At 41.6% G+C, this 22,740-nt stretch overlaps 1 protein-coding gene across 2 annotated transcripts in view; it reads right to left on the bottom strand.

The window, feature by feature from the left end:
- RBM38 (RNA binding motif protein 38) overlaps nt 1-22,740 on the bottom strand; it is a 76,877-nt gene that overhangs the window by 25,073 nt on the left and 29,064 nt on the right. Inside the window, exon 4 of one of the 2 annotated variants that reach the window (XM_042465941.1) lies at nt 15,638-17,144. The exons of the other annotated variant lie outside the window; for it this stretch is intronic. Coding sequence (XP_042321875.1) covers nt 16,841-17,144 — 304 coding nt within the window. The 3' untranslated portion in view covers nt 15,638-16,840. Of the gene's footprint in view, nt 1-15,637; nt 17,145-22,740 lie in introns of those variants that run through there. 2 annotated transcript variants of the gene reach the window in all.

The following is a 22,740-nucleotide window of genomic DNA, read 5'->3' on the forward strand; positions in this document are numbered from 1 at the left end:
TTTCTTGCTGTTCCCAAGCAGCTGTTTGCTTTTCCCCCCTTGCTTTTTCACAGTCTGTTTTTCTTCTTTATCTCAAATTGCATCCCCCATACTCTGAAAACGCATTTGACAAATAAAAATAAACAATAAAATGAAAAGGGCCATTGCTGGGCAGTGGCATAGGGCAGAATGATAAACTTAAAGAGAAAAGAAGGAACATGCCACATAAAGAAGGAGTGTTGTGGGGCCATTGATGCACCAAAAGGGCACAGTTGTGCTATTGAAGAGACACGTATGTTTGCGTCAATACAAGCTCCAAAAGGCCTGGTTTGGTTTAGGTTATTGCTTCTATTCTCTTTTTAAAACAACGTGATGCAGCAGATGAGTGCTTGTGTGATAAAAAAGTCCCTATTTAGTGAATAATTGGGACTATGTATTTTGCCAGGATTAAAAATTACCACCTTCTTTATTTCAGTTGAGTGAAAGTGTGACAGTTCGCAGCCAAAGGACAATTAGGAAAATGGTTCGACACACAAAAGTTGCTATTATTTCAAATAAGACAAAGTCGGCCCACATCAGCCATTCAGCACTGAAAAGTTGGCATTATTTGTCGGGTACCATCACTTTTTGGTGGATGGCAGCATAATAAAAAGGAGGATTGCTCTAATAGGATTTAGGAAATTCTTCGACTTCCAACATTCCTCTTGTCAGGTAGGCTCTGGTCCTTGCCTCTTCTGCCTGCTTGGGAAAAAAAAAGGGGTAAAAAACTCTGTCATATATGGAAAATGTTAAGAAGCCAAAGGTGGCTATTACTTTAGGACTTTATCTCACTAGCAGTTGGAAACCAAGTCCTGGCTGCATCTGTGTTTCTCAAACCACATTGAAGTAATCCATGGGGGGAAAATGAGTGCGATTCATTAGTGGCATTGAAGCCCATTGCTTTTTATATCGGGCTTTTTTATCGGCAAAGCGCTACCACTCAGGAAAAGGGAAGAAGGAATCTTTTCGGGGCTCACCTAATGCATGGCCCACCTACTTAGTGGAAGAGAAAAAGACCCAAGGGACCATTTTTTGGAAGTCAACAAATTGCAATCTAGAGGTTGCCATCATTCTAGCTGACCCATGCCCTGGAGGTTTCTGGGTCAAAAACCTTTGGAGACAAGGGAGATGGCTCCTACTGATTGTCATTTAGTTTTCACATTAAGTTACCCCACACACATATGTTTAAATAGATTTCAGTTCTAAAACACATTACCCACATATGGAAAGGAGGGAGGGGAAAGAATGAGATTGGAGACGAGAGTTTTAAAAAATTTTGTATGTTCCTGTTTTAAAAATTAAGTCAGGGAAAAAAAAGACAAAAATCTTAGCTAAAGGGGCGGCTGTTCCTAAGATCAGGGTGTAGGCAACCTTTTGAGCCGGGGGGCCGGGTTGCTGTCCCTTCAGACACACTGGGGGGCCCAAAAGCAAAAAAAATAAATAATTAAATATTTTTTTTAAAAAAAAATTTACATACAAATAAGAAAACCAGGACAAATTACAATATTGTAGGGGACCAAAAATTTTCAAAATGGGAGGGCACTACATCTACTCTTTAAATAAAAAAATGGAGGGGGGGGACACATGAAAAACAAAAAATGCTGATTTTTTTAAAAAAATTGTCACGATAAATGCATTTGTTCTTGAGGCTTTCTATAGCCAAACTTGACCCAACCATGCCCCTTTGCGGCGAGACGCCAAAGGGCCCCCGGCTGCGGCAATCGCGGCAGGACCGGGGCTGGGGCCGGGTTCCCAAGGCCCTCGCCGGGCCGCATCCGGCCTGCCGGGGGCGCCTGCGGGCCGCAGGTTGCCTACCCCTGTCCTAGATCAAGGTTAAATCAGGAAATTGTTCTTATTGAGACAAGATATGGAACATTTAATCTAACCTGCTTGTTTCTAGCAAGAAGGTGGATGCAGAGCAAAATGGAGTGTGAGTCCTGGCACCCCAGTACTGATAAGCAAGGCGGATACTAACTAAGGGCCTGGACAGACTGCCCTGGGCCCAAACTAGGGCTGTGGTAGGGCATAGTGTTCACATGGTCCCAAACCCTACCACGTACCACGTACCGCAGTTACATGGGGTGCACCACAATGATGGCCACCATGCACAGCACCCAAACGACGTGGTGCACAAGGGGCATCATGACACCACACTGTGGCAGTTATGGTGCCCATTCTGCAGTGCAAAAAAAAGCCCCTTTTCAGGGCTTCTTTTTCAGCCCTGCACAGGCCGTGGTGTGTGGCTGCCGTGGCCTGCTTCCGGGAAAGAAAGGGGCAGTGTCTCGCCACTCCATTCTGCCAATCTGTCCAGCCCCTAAGTAAATGCATAGCTGTGCCTGGAGAGTCAGAGTTGGAGCAACAAATTAATGAAGGCTTGCAAATTGTAGCAAACTTCTGCCCCACTAGCTGAGCTAGAGATTTGCACATAGTCCCTTTTCTCATGCCAAGCCCCCCCCCCCCCCCCATTAGAGAGTTTGCACCCAGTTGTGTCCCCACCTCTGGTGTTGCCTTGTGTATATGGAGGGGTGGCTGCCAGGATGTTAGCAGCCAAAAGAGGGCTCTCAACTTTCTCCTTTGCTGCCATGGCAGTCTCCTTGTGAGATGGCCTGCTTCACTGCAGTAAGCTGGCAGAGGAGTGCTCAGTCCCCTCCTATATTGTAGTGGCAGACATCTCCTCCTGAGTAGGCCTCCACCGCCGTGGCAAACCAGGAGGGCCCAACCAGGTGTCACTCCTCTTCTGGGGTGTCACCCATTGCAGGCTCATGAGGTGTTTGAGAAATGCTCCCTTCTGTGCCATGTGTATACAAAAGGGTTGGGCAACCTATGGCCCCCAGATATTGCTAGTCTAGAGCTGAGAAAAGTTACTGTTTTATTATAGTGGGCCCTTTGTATCCACTGAGGTTTGGTTCCAGCAAATCCATGGCAGCTCACATCCCATTAAATGCAGTTCAGTAGTAAAATGGTGTCCCTTATATAAAATGGCAAAATCAATGTTCGTCTTTTTGGAAATTATATTTTTTGCAATATTTTCAAGCTGTTGTTATGTTAAGCTGAAATCTTCTGAAGTTTGGTGTGTGTGCTTTCCCTATGATCCCAAACAGATGCTGTACTCTGGGCAGCCATGATCCCTGAAGCATGGGAGCTCGTCCACACTACTCCATATGCACCTCAAACAGAATAGTTTGGAAGTTACAAATGAGAAACTTTAACACCTCCAAAGACAGGAAGACAGGCAAGATGTTTTGCTGGCCAAGCCTGATAAGGCTGATTTACAATGTATTCTCAAGCTGGACATTGCCAGACCAACCAATCCTTTACAAGGTAGATTTGATTTCCTTTGATGTAGGACAAACACCTTTGCCTTCAGGCTAGTTTTTGCCTATAAAAGATCCCCTAAATTCTTCATCAGTGGGCTAATTGGAAGGCATGGGGACACTCTGTCACTGTGAACTCCAACCAGTCCCAGTATGTCTGTTCTCCCACCGCTTCCCAAACGGACATATCCAATGCCATCTCCCTCACAACTGGATCCAGAGTCAAGCCTCGTCTTGTGTAAGTATCACCATTAGTTGATTCTAAAGCTATTCCAAGCTAACCTCTGATTTCCTTAGTCCTGACATGTGTGTGTGAGTGAATGTGGATTGTTGTGTGATTTCCTCCCTTAATAAAAGAAACACTTCATTCAGAGAATTCTGCCTCTCCAGTGTTGCTTGGTACCCTTTTCTCTTGGTATTCATAAGGGAAACAGTCTCGAGGGTCTTTGAGAGCTGACCCAATAAATTGAGCTAAATAAAATTCCCCTTGATAGACTCTTGGCTACACCGTGAATGATTGAATCCATGGCTACCAAGGGCCAACTGTAACTCCAGCCTCTATGGCCACTTCCAGCCATCTCCAAAGCAACAATTCCAAGCTCTGCTACTGTTATCCCTTACTCTAATCTATGCTGTCTGGGGATGATGGGAGATACAGTACAACAAAATTTGGAAGGCTGCTTTTTCCACCCAGCACCAGGGCATTGCTCTTGATCACAGTCACCCTGTCAGCTGCAGGATCCTGCAATCAGGCAACTGGTTCTTCTCATTCTGACAGCTCTATAGCTACAACCTGGCACTGGCATCCTCCTTTCACCACCACAAAGGTTAGACAGGCATGTAAAAAAAAAAAAAATAGCTGTGATCTTTTTTTAAGGCTGGCAGAAATGCCAGCTCTTTCTGCTTTGTTATTACTTGTTCCATGTTAAGAAGAGTTTAGATGAATGAGCAAAGTATCAGTCTTTATAATCACATTAATTCTCAACACTTGTAACTAACCAGCTAGGAATCTGGAAGCATAAATGGACAAATTAAAACTTAATCTCTATGGGCACCAGGATGGTCGGAGTATTTTTAGCTTTTCTCATTTCTCTTTAGTATCTGTTCCTGGTAAACTGTGATGCGTGTGCTTTCTGCATAAGTGTGCTAAACAAACAAACTAGGAAATAAAACATATATACATGGAACATGCTATTTCTAATGCCAGGGTGAGATATATTCTCCACAGTGATAGTGAGTAGGTCATGCATGCTGGCATCCTGGTAGTGACGCACACAGGCAAGTCCAACTTATGTTTGCATATATATTTGTTGTTGTCTTTGTGGAGTTTGGTATTCTTTCTCCTTCTGCAGCATCCAAAGTTCCCCTCTTTCAACTCACCATTTCACTATGATAGCCCCCCACTCTATGGTCTACTGCAGTTGGAGAATGGAGGGGATCAAAGAAGCAACTGGCTATGTTCCCATAGCCAGATGCAGACCAATGACATCATTTGCTGAGCCCTCCAGAGGACCACAGTGGCTCTTGGTAAAAGATGTCATTTGCCTACCTCTGGCTGTGAGAACATACCCAAATGCTTCTCCAAGCCCCCACTGATGGCACACACACTTTCCATTAACAGAATAGAGATGCTGTTGCAGCACAGTCCTGAGTCCTGGAAGTGTTGATAGATAGTACAAGTGGAACTTTTATGCCACAGGAACTTGGTTGAAGAATGTTATTTTTCAGAAACCTTCTACCCTGAGTGGTAATGATCCAAGTGCATCCAAGGCAAATCGAAACCTTGCCAGTGTAGTAAATGGGAGCTCTTTCTCCCTCTCCCTAATTTCTCCTTTTCTTAGTGCCCCCCTCCTCTAATGTTTTTATAGGACCTAAATACCCGCAAAACACCAGATCCTGTCTGATCTTGGAAGCTCAGCAAGATTAGCCCCTGGTTAGTACTTGGATGGGGGAATACCAATGGATATCAGGTGCTATAGGCTCCATGTCAGAGGAAGGAACTGGCAAAACCACCTCTGAGTATTGCTTGCCTATGAAACCCCTATAAAATTCATAGGGATGTCATAGGTCTACAGGCAACTTGAACTCACACACAATATGTTCTTTTTGATTGATTGGCTCCACAGTCAGTGAGGGAGGTTTACTGTACTCTGCATTCTCTGGGTCACCTGCCAAGGGGCATAGGGTTGTGGGGTGGTCTAAATGTGGATAAAATTGCAGTTGTTTTAAAGTATCACTTCTTAATCATTGGTCCTTCAGATACTTTGGACTTTCAGCCTCAAAGGAAGGCCAACCCCCTCTGAACAAATTGTGCCAAGAAAACTCTATGATAGGTTAGCTTTAGGGTTGCCATAAGTCAGAAATGACCAGAAGGCACACTTTATTTTATATTCTACATTATCCTTCGAAACTAAAACTCAGGGGTCATTTACATGTAGTTGTTTTTGTTCACGATGACGTGAATAATCTCTCTCATGTATTCCAGGCTTGTTACCCACACTATGGAACAGCATTTCTGTGAACCTCTGTGAGTTCGAGTTCAGTTACTCACATGTGTCAACACTTGAGTAAAGATGGGAGTCGATGATGTGAATGTATTTAAAGCACATTCAAGGCATGCAGTTTTCACCCAGATCTATTCACATTGTTTATTCATACAGCCGAGAATTTGAATCTTTTAGAAAAATGCAGGGGGGAAAATTCAACATCGATTATCAACATCGATGATGGGTTAGGTGTCAGGGTGAAGGAGAGGAGCAGATGGGGGTCTAAGAGAAGGCAGGGATGATGGGATTGGTGGGAAGCTGAAGGAGTGGAGCAGATCGGGGTCTAGGAGGACGCAGGGGACGCAGGGGACGATGGGATTGGCTGGTTGGCAGAGAGGAGGAGATGGCATGAATGAGGAGAAGGGGAATGACGGAGCAGGATGCAGGGGCCAAGGGGGGTGGCATCGGAGTGCTTTTCCACACCAGAACAAATCGTGCAGTGCAATCGAAGGCAGCCTGGAAGTGAATTCTTTGAAGTCACTTTTTTTCCATTTTTACCAAAATGAGGGGTGACTTCAGAAACGCTGCTGAAGCAATTCGCAAGGGGCTCCCATAGAAATCAATGGTGTCTGATAAAACAGTCCCTTTATGAGGTGAAACTGCATCGTTGGAAGTGTAATCACTTCGGAAGTGAGCTGGAACTGAGCTACAAAACCAACAAAAAGCTCCGTGTGATATACTCCTTTCACTAATCATGAACAGAATGCTACACCAAATAGGCCTCTGATCTCCTTTATCAGGGTTGTTCTTCTAACATATCTTGAAAATTATAATTATGCTAGTGGAAACAGGGCTTGTATAATTTTTTTCTAATGAAGCACTAGCATTATAAATTTAAGCTGACATAAAAATCATATTTTAATTGTTGCTGTTATTGTTAGAAAAACTTGACACCCATGTGGTTGATGTGTTATATGTACTTATTTTGCATCAATTAAACTATAAGTATGAAAGAGAACTTTCCACACTTGATAGAGGCTCACCTCCTGATCAGGCGGAGCCAAACAGACATTCAGCTCAGTGTGTGAGGAAAGATAACAGTGACAAAGCATTCTATCACAGTAAGCAGAAACTTTTCCAGGAATGATCTGGTTACAGGCACATGTGACCTCTTTTACTCCCTCCATGACGATATGTGACAGCCATTTAAGCTGCCGGTTGATTTTGTTATTCAAACTATTTCAATAGCAAGGCCTTTTTTTTTTTTTAAAGGGAAGGTAGGGCGCTTTGGAACAAGCAAATGACAAGGCTGGCAGAATTGTACAGGACACAAAGAAGGCAAAGGGGCCATTTTCCAAGTTGGGGGGGGGGTGTCTGGCTTTGTTAGCATTTTCTGGTTGTCAATGCAGTGAATGTTAGCACAAACTAAAGCAAAAGTGCACAAGAGAATCTATGTGCAAATTTTCTTATTCTGCCCCCAGAACTGCAAAGTTTCATTCTCTCCTTCAGGTCAATACAGTTGGTTCTTCATATCTACAGATTTTTTTATCCATGGAATCAAGCATCCATGGCTTGAAAATTATGTATATATATTCCTAAAAGCAAAGTTTTATATAAGGGACACAATTTACTATCAGTGGATTTTGGTCTCCACAGGGGGTCCTGGAGCAAAACCCCAGTGGATACCACTGGGGTTAGGGGCACAGGACTCCTATGAAAGTAGAAAAACTGCAAATAAAAAACTTTTATTTTACTTTTTTACCTGAGAGAATATCTCTCTAGGAATCTGTAGGTCCTCCAGTATGACTCTACAGGCAACTTCAACCAGAGTCATGCTTGAAGACCTAGAGATTTCTAGAAAGAACATATTAATCAAATCTACATATAATCAAATCCGCAAAAGTCAGCACCTCAAATGTGAAGAGCCAATTGTACTATTTATTACTCACTGGAGTTTTGGATTATCGGTTTTTCAGATTCTATCCAAGAAGCTAGGGATCAGTGAAGTATCATTGGATGATTCCACACGTTCTAAAGAGTGTCACTTTTTGTAATTGTGCTACTAGGATCCTGTCTTTGACAATTTCATTCAGATAATTTGTCAGTCCATTTGGACTTACACCTGCAAGACCAATCACTGCTAGAATCACAGTACTGTAGCTTTCATTTCCTAGAGGTGCTGAATTTCAATGTGTAGATCTCATAATCTTCCCCCTCTCTTTATCTTCAATGCTACTGTCCCCCAGGATTGTCATATCTGTAATCCAGTCTTTCATTTCCTCAACCACAGTTCTGCCTGACACATTATGTTCAAATTGTTTCTCAGTTAGAATGTTAAAGCCCCATAGGATTTTTGCATCACCATTTTTGACAACTTTTTCAGGCTTATACTCCACCAGTGTGAAAGCCAGTGTGGTATAGTGGTTTGAGTGTTGGACTACGACACTGGAAGGCAAGGGCTGAATCCCTGCTCCACCATGAAAGCCCACTGCGTGACCTTGGGCAAGTCATACTCCTCATCCTTCAGATGCTTTGGACTTGGGCAGGTCACATTCTCTCAGTCTCAGAGTAAGGTAAGGGCAATCCCCCCACCCACCCACGGAACAAATCTTGCCAAGAAAACACCATCATGGTTTGCCTTAGGGTTGCCATAAGTCAGAAAAGACTTGAAGGAACACAACAACATCAAAACCTAGTACTAGCCAGGGCAGATCCTACTTAGCTTCCAAGATCAGGTGGAATCTGGTAATTTGAGGGTATTTAGGCCCTTTTTAATCTATGTGTTGATGATAATTGTTAATGCAGATAGGGAAAGATGAAAATGCTCAAAAAAGTGGAAAGCAGTTGGAAAAGAGGAAGACCACAACTTTGAATTTCCAGGGCTTAAAAGTCTCTTATTCATAAGGTCGCCATAACTCAATGCCAAGTTGATGGCAAATAAAAGCAACATATTATTGTCCTCCTTTCTTTTTTGCTCCAATAACCCCAAAGAAGGTCAAGAGAAATATTTCTAGAACAAAATGAATTGGACTGATATGCTGAAATAAAACCTCTTGGGAATCAGTCTCTCTTCAAATCAAAAGATTCTGGAGTCTAGGTTGCATAGCCCACAAAGAATTGAGCCTTGCACCAGCTGTCAATATTGTCCTCAAGACACACTATACATGAACGTTCTCAGTCCAGCAGAAAACATTTCTGGCACTACAAGTGCTTGAACGTGATAAACCCTTGGTGAAGCCGCCACTACTGACAGTCTCTCACTTCTCTGTGCAGCTTATCAGCACTAGGAAATGTTTTAATGCCTTGCTTAGGAGGAGCCACGGCTGCTTCTGCTCTTGGATAACCTGTCTGACCTCAGACACAGTCTGAAAGACATATTCCTATAAAAGTTGCCATGTAGTCTTCCCTGAAAATTATTGATCTTGTAGGCTCACTTGTTGTTGTTGTGTGCCTTCAAGTGGTTTGCAATTTATGATGACACTAAGGCAACCCTATCATGGGATTTACTTAGCAAGTTTCTTCAGAGGGGGTTTGTCATTGCCACCCTCTGAGGCTGAGAGAGTGTGACTTGTCCAAGGTCACCCTGTGGGTTTACATGACTGAGCCGAGATTCTCTAGACCCTGTTCTCCAGAGTTCTAGTCCAATGCTCAAACCACTACACCACGCAGTCTCACATACTGTCATTTGGAAGAAAGAGACAAAAACATGCATCTTTGGGGACATTTAGTTTGTTGTGGTTCATTAAAAAGGGAGGAAGGGGAAGACATTGTTTTGAATGGATTTTTTCTTCTTACTTTGAGACAGAAAATGCAGTGCAGATTGTGATAGGTTCACTTCTCTGTTATACCACAAATGTCACCCTTTCAAAAAATCAGAACAACATTAAAGGCATCTACGCCTGTGGCAACTGGCTTTGCCTTTGGTGTATATATGGACATTCTGCGGTGAGGGAAAGATGGACAAACCAAAGGGCAAATATAGGATTTCAACTACGTGGTGATGTAGTAGTAATAGTACTGGTGCCTTCTGGTCAGTTTTTAACTTGTTTAAATTCTGCATTGGATTTAATACTTTTTTAAGGAGGGGAGGGTATCAGGGATTTTATATGTTCTGTATTTTTAACTTTGTTAGCTGCCCCGATTGTTCTCAGAGGGGCGGAATACAAATAAATTTTATTATTATTATATTTATTATATGTGGAAAGTGACTGAATGATGTATGGCAATTCCAGACAACACCCTTAATGTGGAAACACTCTGGCTAAATCCAGATCCAGCCCAATTTCATTGCAAAGAGCTTAATTTTATCAGTATTTCAAACTGTTATTTCATCACCCAGTGCATAAGTGTCTATACCCACAACATAGTTACAACACTTTGGTATCACTTTAACTGTCATCCAACCTATAGAGTCTTGGGATTTGTAATTTCATAATGCACTTCAAATTCTCTTGTACTGTACATTACTTTGAACCTCAGTATTAGAATCGCTGGAAGTGAGTTCAGAATACCTCATAAAAATACAACCTCCAGAATCCCTTACTCTGGATGCATCAAAACAGGGAGAAAGGAAGAAAACAGGTAAGCCCACCTCATCAGCTTTTACTAGCATATTAGAAAGGCATAGATCTATACATTTGGCAACCAAAATGGAAATCATAAGAAATATGAAGGCATCTGAACAAATCTTGTCATGAAAACCCCCATGAAGGTTTCGCCCTTGAGTTGACATGCGCCAGAAACTACTTGAAGGAACACAACAACACCTGGATGTATATTGAAAGAAGACTTCAAGCAGTCTCTAGAAGGTTCAAAATGTTTTTGCAAACTTATGTGAGACTTATTTAACCTGACTGAGGATACTGGTACTCACAGGATCCCTCTGCTCAGTTTCCTCTGTTGGAAAAACTACTAGCTACTCCTACCCTCTTAGTCCTAACTCCAACTCATGAACCCCTTCCTGAACATTAAATAATTGTGAGTATTTAAAAAAAACAGTCAGCCTAGAAATAATAGAACACCATTTTCAAGGTTTAAAGGGGGGTGGGGGGAGACCACCCTCAACTGAGTGAAAAATCCAGTAACTCCAATAACCTGTTCTGCTCTTGCATACGTTTGGGCTGTGCATAGAAATGGGACAGAATTCACATTTCATTGTCCTTTTGGCTTCATTAATGGCAAACTTTGTTTCTTTGTAGCCATGTCAACTGTGGATAACACTCCATCTGCCTGATCGAGTTGACTCCACTTGAGGAATATTTATGCCACTATATTAGTCTTGAAGAAGTAACCAGAGGCAAATCTACAGAACTATGAATTATCCAGGCAGCCAATTTCATCATGGCAGGAAAGTGCATCCTGTACTTTACTTGGTGGGTAAATTCCAAGGGTTTAGGAGCCAATTTTCCAGTAGAAACCCCCCCCTCTCCAAATCTAGCATGGGAAACATCAGCCTGTGTGAAGTCCACTTCCAACTTGTACATGCACACCCTGGACACCCTTTGTGGGGACTAATTTATAACAAGGAATACACAGGCTGCATGCTTTGGTTCACAGAAGCATCACTTGTCCTGGAGCATAATTTATATTTTAACAACACACATATATACTGTATGTACACATACACAGGGGAGGACCTCCAGCTTCTGCTAAATTGAGTAGGAGCTGCATGTGGTGTATTGGCTGCTGTTACCCTGCTATACATTCATTCCTCCATATTCACTGGGGTTAGGGGCACAGGACCCCCGTTAATGTGGGAAAACTTCAAATAACAAAAATACTACTGTATGTTTTTACCTGGGAGAACACATTAATAAAATCCATGAATAATCAAATCTGCAAAAGTCAGAGCCGCAAATGTGGAGGCAGAAGTGTATATGGATCCTGTCACAAACTCATAATCTATGTGTTTATTTTTAAGATATAAAAAGAGGCTGGGACATCTGTTATCAGTAGACAGGGGCACTAAGGGGTGGAACAGAGTATTTTGAAAAAGGACATGGTGGCTGTGACCTGAAATGGAACAGTCCACACTGCTACATTTTGCTGCAAGTCCCGATAATTAGAAAGGATGATCTTGATGGGAAGAAGAGGGGATCACTGCTTTAAGCACCTGCTATAAAAGGCACAGCCGTGGGAAGATCATTGATTTTGCCATTTTAGGCTAGTTGTGGAGTTATAGCCTTATAGAGCTGTTGAAAAGAAATGACTTACAGCAACACTGATCAACTGCTCCAGAGGGACAGACAGCTCTCCCTTGCCAAGAAGGGCCCTCAAATAGTTGTTCCCCTCATAGAGATGCCCTTTTATTGCCTGATAAGCCTTGACTCATTCCCTCACTTCCAATGCAGTCTGACTGCTTGTGAATGATAGAATGACAGTTCCATTCATCAGTAGGTTCTCGGCACAGTACACTAAGAAATGTTCTTCATGAGTCCCCAGCTCTGTTGAAACTCCCTTTCCTTCAAAACTCAGTGAAGTCAAACAAAATACATACAAAAACATTTAAAGACAATTAGTAGGTATATAATAAATTTTCTATTAATGTACCATTTGTCATGGCTCCTGGTCTGTTCCGAGGCCCAGTTGAAGGTATGGGTTTGGACCTTTGATGACCTAACAGTGCAATCACATATACTGTATGTCAGAGTGGATATATGTTTCAGTGAGTTTAGCAATATTTACCTTCATGCAAATAAGTATACGTTTGTAGCCTAAATAGCTTGGAGTGAAAAGAAATATCTCCTTCCAAACATATGTGGGTATTCAGATTCTTATTGGAAGTCTTTCTGTGTCCATGAGGTGACCCAGGACCACAACAGGGCCTTTCTACTGTGACATCCCATCGAAAACATACAGTATATAATTAACTGTAAATCAACCTCATGTATAAGTCGAGGGCAAGTTTTTGGGCCAAAATTATGAATTTTGATATGACTTGTGGATAAGTCAAGGATAAAGTTTAGGGCATGCATCAAAGGATGTAAAGGATGGGGTTTACTCTCTTCATACAGAAATGTCTTATTCAGATCCTTCTAAGCCCAATTCCTCTTGGTGCTCTTTTGAGGGGAAGCACCAAAGAGGTGCTACCACTGCCATTTTCCCATCCAGGCATTCACAAAAAGGCCAGAAGCAGCATCGTGGTGGAAAGAGTAGAGAGGTTTGGTGCTTCATTACGGTGTTCCCAGAATGAGCTAAGCTCCTACTTTTTGCCACTCTACTCAGAGAAGGAGAAGAGTTAAAATACACTACTTACATTGACCTGTGGATTAGTCAACCCAGCTTTTGGGGGTCAATTTTTTGACAAAAATTTCTAGACTTATACATGAGTATATACAGTATTCTCCACAGCATCCAAACTTGTGCCTCCTTTAAGTGACTTTTCAGCATGAGGTAAAGCCCTTTCTATTTGTATCAAGCTTTTGAAAATGTAACAGGCTCTAATTGATGGGTTTAGCTGGCTTTGAAAAGGAGTTGCCTCCTCTTCAGTATTGTTGCATGCATTTCTTATTTTTGATCTACTGTGTTAATTTTTTTTTGCAAACCATTTCAGAAGGTTGGGTGCACCTGAAAGTGTTACAGAAAAATATTTGCCATTCATTTAGGAATGAAGTATATTTGTCTCATTTTTCAAAACAATGTGATTGGTTCTTGTCACAGGAGAAATGCTGGGACTAACCATTCCAGTCAGCAATTCCCCACCAGCCATTAATTGGTGAGGGAATTGTGTCACATAATTCCTTGCTTTTGGCCCTCATGTACACCACATAAACTTAGAGGTTTATCACACATGGGGAAAATCAAGGAATATCAGGGATTTCCCCATTAATGATTTGTTGCTGGTCATTCCCTAGTTATTCCTGGGATAAGTCCTCTTTAATTGTGACACCATGTGAAATCTTCACCGTGATCACACAACTTTCCTGGGGAAATGACTGTTTAAACCTGCAATTTTCCCCATGTGATAAAATCCTCACTCTGAGAGGGAGTAATATAAACAAAGGACCAACAATGTACATTGAAGCTAAGAGCCCTGAGGATCAGACCAAAGGCCTCTGTTGTACAATATCTGTTCACAGAGCAGCCAACTACTTGCCTATAGGAAGCATCCTACCCAGGACGTCAAAGTAACCACACCCTCTATTACACATCTATCAGCAACAATATACTCATTCACCTTCACAAGAGACCTCTGAAATATGCCACTGTCATTCCTGTTTTGCACATCTGGGTGTAGGAACAAGGCTGACAATAACTTATTTGAGGTTTAAAGAGTCCCCAGTTGTGTTGAACAACTTCCAGTTCAATACCCAAGATCACATTTCTCCGCTCAGTGCAAATGTGAATATCTTGAATGGAACTTAAACACACCATCATGAGTTAAACACACCACTCAGTGACAGGCAAAAGAATCAAGAACAGAACCAGACATATTGAATGCATCAAATTAAATGGGATGACCTTAAAGCAGTTTAGAAAGCACCCTGGTAGATCTGTAAGACCTACTGTTTAACATATCCCAGCCCAACTGGAAAATGACCAGTAAGCTAAGAAGAGGCTACACAATCCTGAATACATCATCCTTCCTGTGGGTAAGGGGGTCATTCATACGTTATTGCTTGTAGTGCAACTATACGAATAATCTCACTCATGCATTCTGGGTTTGTTGTTCACACTACGGAACTGCATCTGTGTATATCTCTGTGAGTTTGGTTGCCCACATATGTCAGCACTCAAATAAAGATGGAGTCAGTGATGCAAATGTATTTGAAGCACATCCAAAGCAGGCAGAGTTTTATCCCAGTTTATCCCGGGTGCATTCACATTGGTTATTCACACACCCGACAATCCAAATCTTTTAGAAAAACCCAGGGAAAAAAATCCAACATCGATTATCCTGGGTTAAGTGCGGGTTTTGGCAGCCCTCCCACCCACCCCCAACTTAATCAGATGCATTTGAAATGCATGTGAACAACAAGGATTCAGTCCAGATTCTACCTGGATTATTTTTACTGTCTGAATAACACCTAAGAAAAATTTTAATCTGCAGCTCATTAGTCCTTTGTTTTACACAACTTACTTCTATCCCAACCTTCATCCTGAGAGCTCAATACAACATATGTAGTGCTTCTTCATTTTATCCTTGCAACAGGCTTTTGAGTTAGGTTGAGAATTTATGACTGGACAATGTTGTCCAGTAAAAGCTTCTCAGTTGAGGGGTGAACACATTTTCTCCTTGTCCTAGCCTGACACACTAACCATTCAAGTGACTTGCTGTCATCCCCTCTAACTGAGAAAACATAATAGCTTCAGACTCACTAGCAAAGAAAGAAAGAAAGAAAGAAAGAAAGAAAGAAAGAAAGAAAGAAAGAAAAAGGCCCCCCTCTTTGACCCAAATTTCTTAGGAAATGAATGGGCACATCTTTGGCCCAAACAGGTGGTATGAGCTATGCCACCTATAATCTGCTATTATTGACCATCACTGGTGACTGATGGTTTCCATAATCAGTGGCATAATGAATCTGCCATGGGTTTCAGTCTAAAAGTGATGAGCCCCATCCCCAAACTAGGTTTAGCACCTTCAAAGTTACAAGTCCAAAGTGCTGAGAGAGCCAAAATTTTCCAGCTGTGCTTTAGGAAGCTGTCCTTCCCCATTCCCAAAGTCCTTGCAAAATACCAAGCTTCCCTCCAGATGTACACCTCCCATATAATGGATAATTTGCTTATTCTTCACAGTAGGCACATTTGATCTATTACAGTAGCCAACCTAGTCACATCCTACACACTATTTCCTTTAAGGCTATAAGGTACAACACAGCATTGGTTTAAAAATCAAAATATTTTATTGCTCTTCTTTGTAAAAATGCGCTTAACTTACATTGTCTTTTATGTAGTGGTATGTACCACCAGGTTTGTAAAAATGTCACTTTTTAAAACCTTTTTGTTAAGTGTGTAACACCATTGTAGAACTCTGCTCCATTCCTGGCATTCTTCTAAGCATGGATGGCCCATGACCCCATTTTACTTTTATATAAATACTGTAAAATTTCTCTAGACTTTGCAGCATTGTAGACAAAAGATCTATTAAAGTAGACAATAAGTTCGATATTCTTTTTCCTTCTTTTACTTTAAAAATATACCTAAAACTTTGAGATAATCTTAAGAGTAACGTTTAACATTAAGAAAAATTACAGTGCGTTGACTAAAGGAATATTCCACCGTCCTTAAAGCCAATATTCCCTTTTTGCATGTTGAAAAGCGAGTTAGCAGTTACTTAGCAACTTCCTTTCCCACCTACATAGAATAATTTAGTTGAGAATTAAACAAGGCAGATACTACTTTTCTTTTATCTGCAATTCACAGTTCCTGTGAATAAGGAGAGCACAATAAATATTAAAAATAGGTTCTTCTTTTTTCCTGTAAGGCATCTGAGTATTACAAAGTTTTAATATGAGCTGAAAGAGAAAGCATTTGCTTTTTTCCCCTCTTCATTTCTCCAGTGAAGGGGGTACATAATCAAACTGTAGAGTTCAAAGGTGGCAGCCAGGCAGAGAGGGGAAAGCAGTGTATAAAAATGTTTGTATGGAACATCTTCAGTAGCAGGAAGAAGATGATAGCGATAGAACTAGATGGCTGCAAGTGTGCCAGAACCTGTAGTTTTTTCACTTAAGAGGGAAAAAAGTTATTTCTAGTCCATCTCTGCAATAATATTTGTATTGATTTTTTTTAAAAATGAGTGCTTGGCCCGAAGTTCACTGTGTAAGTCTCTTTTGCACTGATTTTTTTTTTAAAAAAACCCTTTTCTGTAATACTATAAATAGCTTAGGTATTGATATGCATTCTTCTTAATAAGGTTGTGGTTGTTTTAAAAAGCTTAACTTTTTTTTTAAAAAAATGTTTGCTTTCCTTTGTCATTTGACAGATTCCTACCACCACCATTTCCAAATCATTCTGTTCCATCATGGCCAGAAAAAAAGCAGCCTTCCTAGCAGGGGTGGTGGGCAGGGTCCAAGGCGAGGGTTTCTATTGCATACGGTCAGGCTGTAGTTGTGTTGGCTGGTACTGCACAAAAGCCGTGGGAGCTGCAACTGGAGGGTTGGCGGCCGTGAGCGGTTGTTGAACAGCGCTTGTGTAGCCATATCCCATGAAACCGGCAGCTGGGGAGGCAGCGTATGGGTACTGGTCGTAGGCAGCAGCGGTGAACTGAGAGTAGGCCTGGCTTGCGGTTGTGTAGTCTATGTATGGAGATGTGATGGACTGTACCGGGGTTGGGATGACCACGCTAGGCTGAACGATTGCTTGAGGGTAGATAAAGTGATGTGCGAGCCTGTAAGATTTGAAACAAAAACAAGCAGAAATCATCAGACTGTTTCCTCGAGAGATGTATGTACAGATGCATATGTGGGATTAAGAGGCAACTTGATCATATCATTACATTGCAACTTCAAGAACTGTTTTTTGTTACTTGGGATTGGAAGCAGGGAGAATGACCAGTCCAACAACTAAAGCAAGCCAAAATGAAAATTGAGGTTTAAAATCAACAAATGTAAGCTGCATTACTCAAGGGGCAGTTTAGCTCTGAGTGCACCTACAGCATGAAAATAATGCAGTTTAACACCACTTTAAATTGCTATGGCTCCATCCTACAGAACTGTGGTTTTGTGAGGCACCACCAGTCTTTGACAGAGAAGGCTAAAGACCTTATAAAATTACAAATCTCAGGATTCTATAGGATGGAACTACAGCACTTAAAGTGGTATCAAACTGGATTCTTTCACAATGTAAATGCACCCTCTGTGTTCTTAAGAACAAGTGGGTCCTGAAACCAAGTGGTGTGCTCCTCCTAGTCAGGCTGCCAACAAGCCAGCCAGCCAAGATACGCCATTCTCTAGTATGCCACATTGAAGAACCATACACGAACCAGGCTATGCATAGTGATGCCTGTGGGAGAAAGACATCCTTCAGAAGCCATTTTCAGCATTCTCTCCAGAATAATGAAAGCAAAATGGTGGCCAGGTCTGCAACCATGGGCCCAGATTGGTCAACAGGAACTTTCCATCCTTCTCAGCTACCCAGCATTCCAGAGGTGAATCCCAATGATGGAGCCTAAAATTCTTGAGTAGCCTGAGACCTAACAACACATACTATGAAATCTGACACAGCATCATGTGAAGTTTTAAAGAAATTTGAATAGTAAGTACATGGTAATAGTAAGTAAGCATGTGGTGTAATGGCTTGAGCATTGGACTAGGGCTCTGGAGGCCAAGGTTTGAATCCCTGCTCTTCTATGGAAACCCACAGGGTGACCCTGAGCAAGTCACAAATTGGGGGTATCACAAAAAAGCAAATTGTTATTAATTTATTATCCTTGTCTTGCCAGGCAAGGAGATAATTGCTTATGTGTTTTTCTGTCCCAGGGGCTAAAATAGTTTGAATAGTGTTAGGTGCTGAGTACCTTTCCTTCAAGGTATCAGAATGATTTCACTTATCTCTGGCAGGAGAACTGGTGTCAGTTAGACCTTTTCCCTGCTGTTGCTTATTATAGCATGAGGGCTAGGAAGGAATTAAAGCTCTCCTCCCTACTTGCTGCCATGCTCATTCAAATTATCCAATTCTTGATGCTTACAATTTAAAAAAAAGAAAAACTGCAGGATACTGCAGGCAACATGTTTAACATCACATGGAGTTAAGTCCTGGGCCATTCAAGGAGCTTGAGGTTTGTTATGAACTCATTTTTTTTTTGGAATCTGGATCCTTATCTAGCCAGAAAGAGCATCCCCCTCCCCCTGCCCATATGCAGACATACAGATACAGGTGGAAAGAAAGCGAAGAATCAACAGTCTCTGAAAACGGTAAAGGAGGGGAAATCTTTAAAGGAGGGGAAGTAACCAAAACAACCCAGTAAGCACTGAGCATTCCCAGTGAACAAAATATATTGTCTAACTGTTCCGGAGAGCAGGGAATGTACATGATAGAGCAGCCCATTGCTGACTTTGCCCAAAATGCACCAATGGACAGGACTGGTCCAAGTTGTTTTGCTGCCTGAGACAAATGTGAAGATGACGCTCTCTCCTCACTCTACATACAAGACGCAGATTAGGCTGCTGAATCTTGATCCAGCACTGGGGCTGGAATAATGTCCTCCAAGACATCTGAGGTCCTGTCTGAACAGGCCATAAGTCCAGGGAGAGTCAGAGCATTATCCTCCACAATTAACTCCATCTTGACCACAATGGTGGCTGTATGTACCGGGCTGCCCCTGGTGTGGTGGTGCAGCATTGTTTGCATAGGCTAGCCAGGTTGACACTGCATTGGCACAGCTAGCCTGTCCCTGAAACAGTGTGGTCAGGGGATCCCCCTATCTTCTCTTCTATTGGTTTCATGAGCAAGCCCACCCTCAGAAAATCAGTAGTGCACCTGGTGACCTGTCCATGGAGCTCCTGCAGGTGCAGACATGGTGACACTGGGCACAGGCCATCCTCTTTTCCTGTACTTTTCAGCAGGGAGGAGGAGGATGGCACGGTGCCTGGCATGTGAACAGATGACTCTGCCCAATTCGGGCCTAATCCAGCTGTCTGCACGTCACAAAACCGTGTGCTCATCCCAGGATTTCAAAGGAACACCGGGGTTTTCCCCAACTATGCCAACTCCAGGGCAAAGTTGGGTGAATGGGGAAAGCCCATAATGTTCTGCCAGGGGTTGCCATGCATCATGAGAACAGGCAGCACTGGCCTCAGGATGAGGACAGGTTTTTTTGCCCATGCTGAGAACCGTGAGGCAGCAGCACCAGGAAGAAGTCATGTACCATACAACATTTTGTCCTTAAACAAAGGAGAATACCCCCCATTGTCTGCCTAACTGTAGGACTGGACCTAGTGATATGACCAACTGGGCTTCTGTGCTTGTAGTCTCTCTTTAGAAGACACTTAGCAAATATGTCAGTATGGTATTTATTTAGATTCTTTTATTTATTTAGTATATTTTATATGCTGCCCATTTATTAATTTCCACAGCAGTTCACCAAAAAAAGTCGATTAATATCTGACACAGAGCTTGGCAGAAAAAAAAGTAGTCATTTCTGCTTGAGATTGCCTGGCAAACAAGAGTTGTCAAAACTTTATCTTCTGCCCACCATCAAGGTTCTCAGTATTTCATCTGCAAGGTACTGGCCAGTTTCTTCCACTTATAATCAGAGCAAAGTATTTCCCCCCTCCCCCCAAAGTTTATTTAACATTCCACTCTGTTGTCACTGACTCCATGTTTTAAAACATGTATTGCCACAATACTCAAAAGCTTTTTTCTCCTTTTGGCAATGACTACGGAGCATTTGTTGTAACACACAAAATGCTTATTCTGTTTACTCTTCCCTCTCCTCACCCACTCCCTATTCATATCTCTCTGAAGTTACCATGCAAACACCCTCCTCATTCCCTTAACAGGCTGAGACTTGTACTAGATTCAACTGATAATAAACTTAACATGAAACAACAAAAAGGAAAAAAGAAGAAGAAAGAAAGTAATCAGCTGACACTAGCTGGCAAAAGTGCATTTTAGCCTGTTGAAAAGAGAAATCCTAACCCCCTACAGTTTCAACAGAGCTAGTGTAATACAGTGATTTGAATGCTGGACTGAATTGAGGGAGACCAGGGCTCAAATCCCCACTCAGCCATGGAAAGTCACTGGGTGACATTCACACTCTCTCAGCCTTGTAAAGAAAGCAATGGCAAACTTCCTTTGAGGATATCTTGCCAAGAAAATCCCATGACAGACACACAGTAAGTCAAAATTGATTTGAAGACACAGAACAACAACAGTTTCAACATTTTTGTGTTAGAATTGCACTGGGTGGTTCAGAGTGCCTTTTTGAAGAAAACTTACATTTTGAAGAGTTGAATGTGTTGTCTGTAAAAGTGTGCTTGCAGTTATTAAGAGGGGTTGATGTGCTACTTTGTTTTTGCACATTAGCAACAGTTCTGAGGTCTGAAGGCAAGTCAAAAATGTTAAATCTTCAGTATTTTCCCTTAGTTAAGAAGGTGAGATTAACATCTTTATTCTGCTTTCCCATTCTGTTTAAAATATAAGGGGATCCTGAATAAGGGCCAGAGGACAATTCTTAATGCCAGAAGAAAATTTTCATCTGAAATGTGATTATAAAAACCATCAATCGAATGATCTTCAAACTGTCATCACACATCAGAGTCACTCTGTGAATGGCCAACTTATGAGGTGCTTTATGTGTCACTGATTAATCACTGGCACAACACAACCACAAACCCTTGGAGCACAAACACCAAAGAACACGGTCAAGCCTAAAATTAGAACCACTGAAGCTTGTTGCAAAAATCCAGGTCAGGTTACATTTGGCACCTTGGGCCCAAGACTGGAGAGATGATTCATGAGCAGGATCAAAGTGCTATCCTATTGCCATAAGCAGAATCAGTGAGACACAAAGCAAAAACATGTAATATTATGCACAAACAAATGCAAGACAGACACTGATATAAACGCAAAACAGGACATAACCAATTTTAACTTATAATCAGTTATTGCTACCTCATATTTTAACCCATGTTTAAAAGGTAGAGCTTCAAATGTTTTTTTTTTTTTGGACTGCAATTCCCAGAATCCCCCAGCCAGTCCAAAAAAAGAATTTGTCCAACCTCTCCTAAAATGACCCAGGGCATAAATTTAGAAAATAAATATAAATCTATTTAATAAATTATATTTAATAAATCTAAAAATAAAATAAATTTCACTAAATAAGGGAAAAACAGTCACCCCTTCATGTCTGCGGACTTGAAATTCACGGACTTGAAAATCCACAGGGGGTGACCGCCATTAATCCCAATGGGATGCATGCCCATGGCACGCCCCACACATGTATGCATCCCATTCAAGCCAATGGGGCTTAAAAGTGCATGAGTTTTGGAACTCGCAAGGGAGTTTGGAACAGGAGCACATGTTCCAAGGAGCAACTGTACACAAAGTTTCCTAACAAGCTGTCTTTCTGTATAAGTGGGCTCCATATTTCTCTCTCTCTCTCTCTCTCTCTCTCTCTCACACACACACACACACACACACACACACACACACACACACGGACCTCAAGGATGAAGAAGCTTCAGCCTTCCAGAGGTTTGGGACACAACCTCCCCCAAACCCTTGCAAGTATTGCTAATGATAGAAAGATTTTGGGAGCTGAAGTTCAAAATACCTATACAGGGGCCAAAGCAGAGTGATAATACAGTGGACCCTTGTTATACGCTAGGATTTGGTTCCAAGATCCCTTGTGGATAACAAAATCCGTGGATGCTCAAGGCCCATTAAATATAATGACATAGCAAAATGGTGTCCCTTATAAAAAATGGAAAATCAAGGTTTGATATTTTGAATTTATATATTTTTTTAAATATTTTCAAATCGTGGATGCATGAATCCGTGTATAAGAAGGGCTGACCATATTCTGGCCTGGAAGAGACGCTGGAAGAAGACTTTGCGTTCACAATCCCATTGACTGTGATAAAGCTTCCTCTATATAGCAATAATGCAATTTTACTACTTCCTGGAACTGGCTTTTAATTGTGTGCAATTGTTTTAATTGGCTTCAAAAATCATTTATGGTAGAATGAGGTAACGTGCCAACCATGCCCATTTAGAGGTACATTAAGGAAAACACTTCACTACAAGTAATTCCATCAGGTGTGTGATTTTATATCTATATATCTATATCTATATCTATATCTATATCTATATCTATCTATCTATCTATCTATCTATTAAAAAGGCATTATTTAGGAAGAGTATGACTTATGGATTCCTTATGTGGGAAAATTGCAGTGTCCACATGTGTATACTGACATTCCACCTTATATGAAGAGACGATTATTAAAACCCATCAAACACTAATTAATCTATTTAAATAC

Source organism: Sceloporus undulatus, chromosome 4, assembly GCF_019175285.1.
Source record: "Sceloporus undulatus isolate JIND9_A2432 ecotype Alabama chromosome 4, SceUnd_v1.1, whole genome shotgun sequence".
Lineage (NCBI taxonomy): Eukaryota > Metazoa > Chordata > Lepidosauria > Squamata > Phrynosomatidae > Sceloporus > Sceloporus undulatus.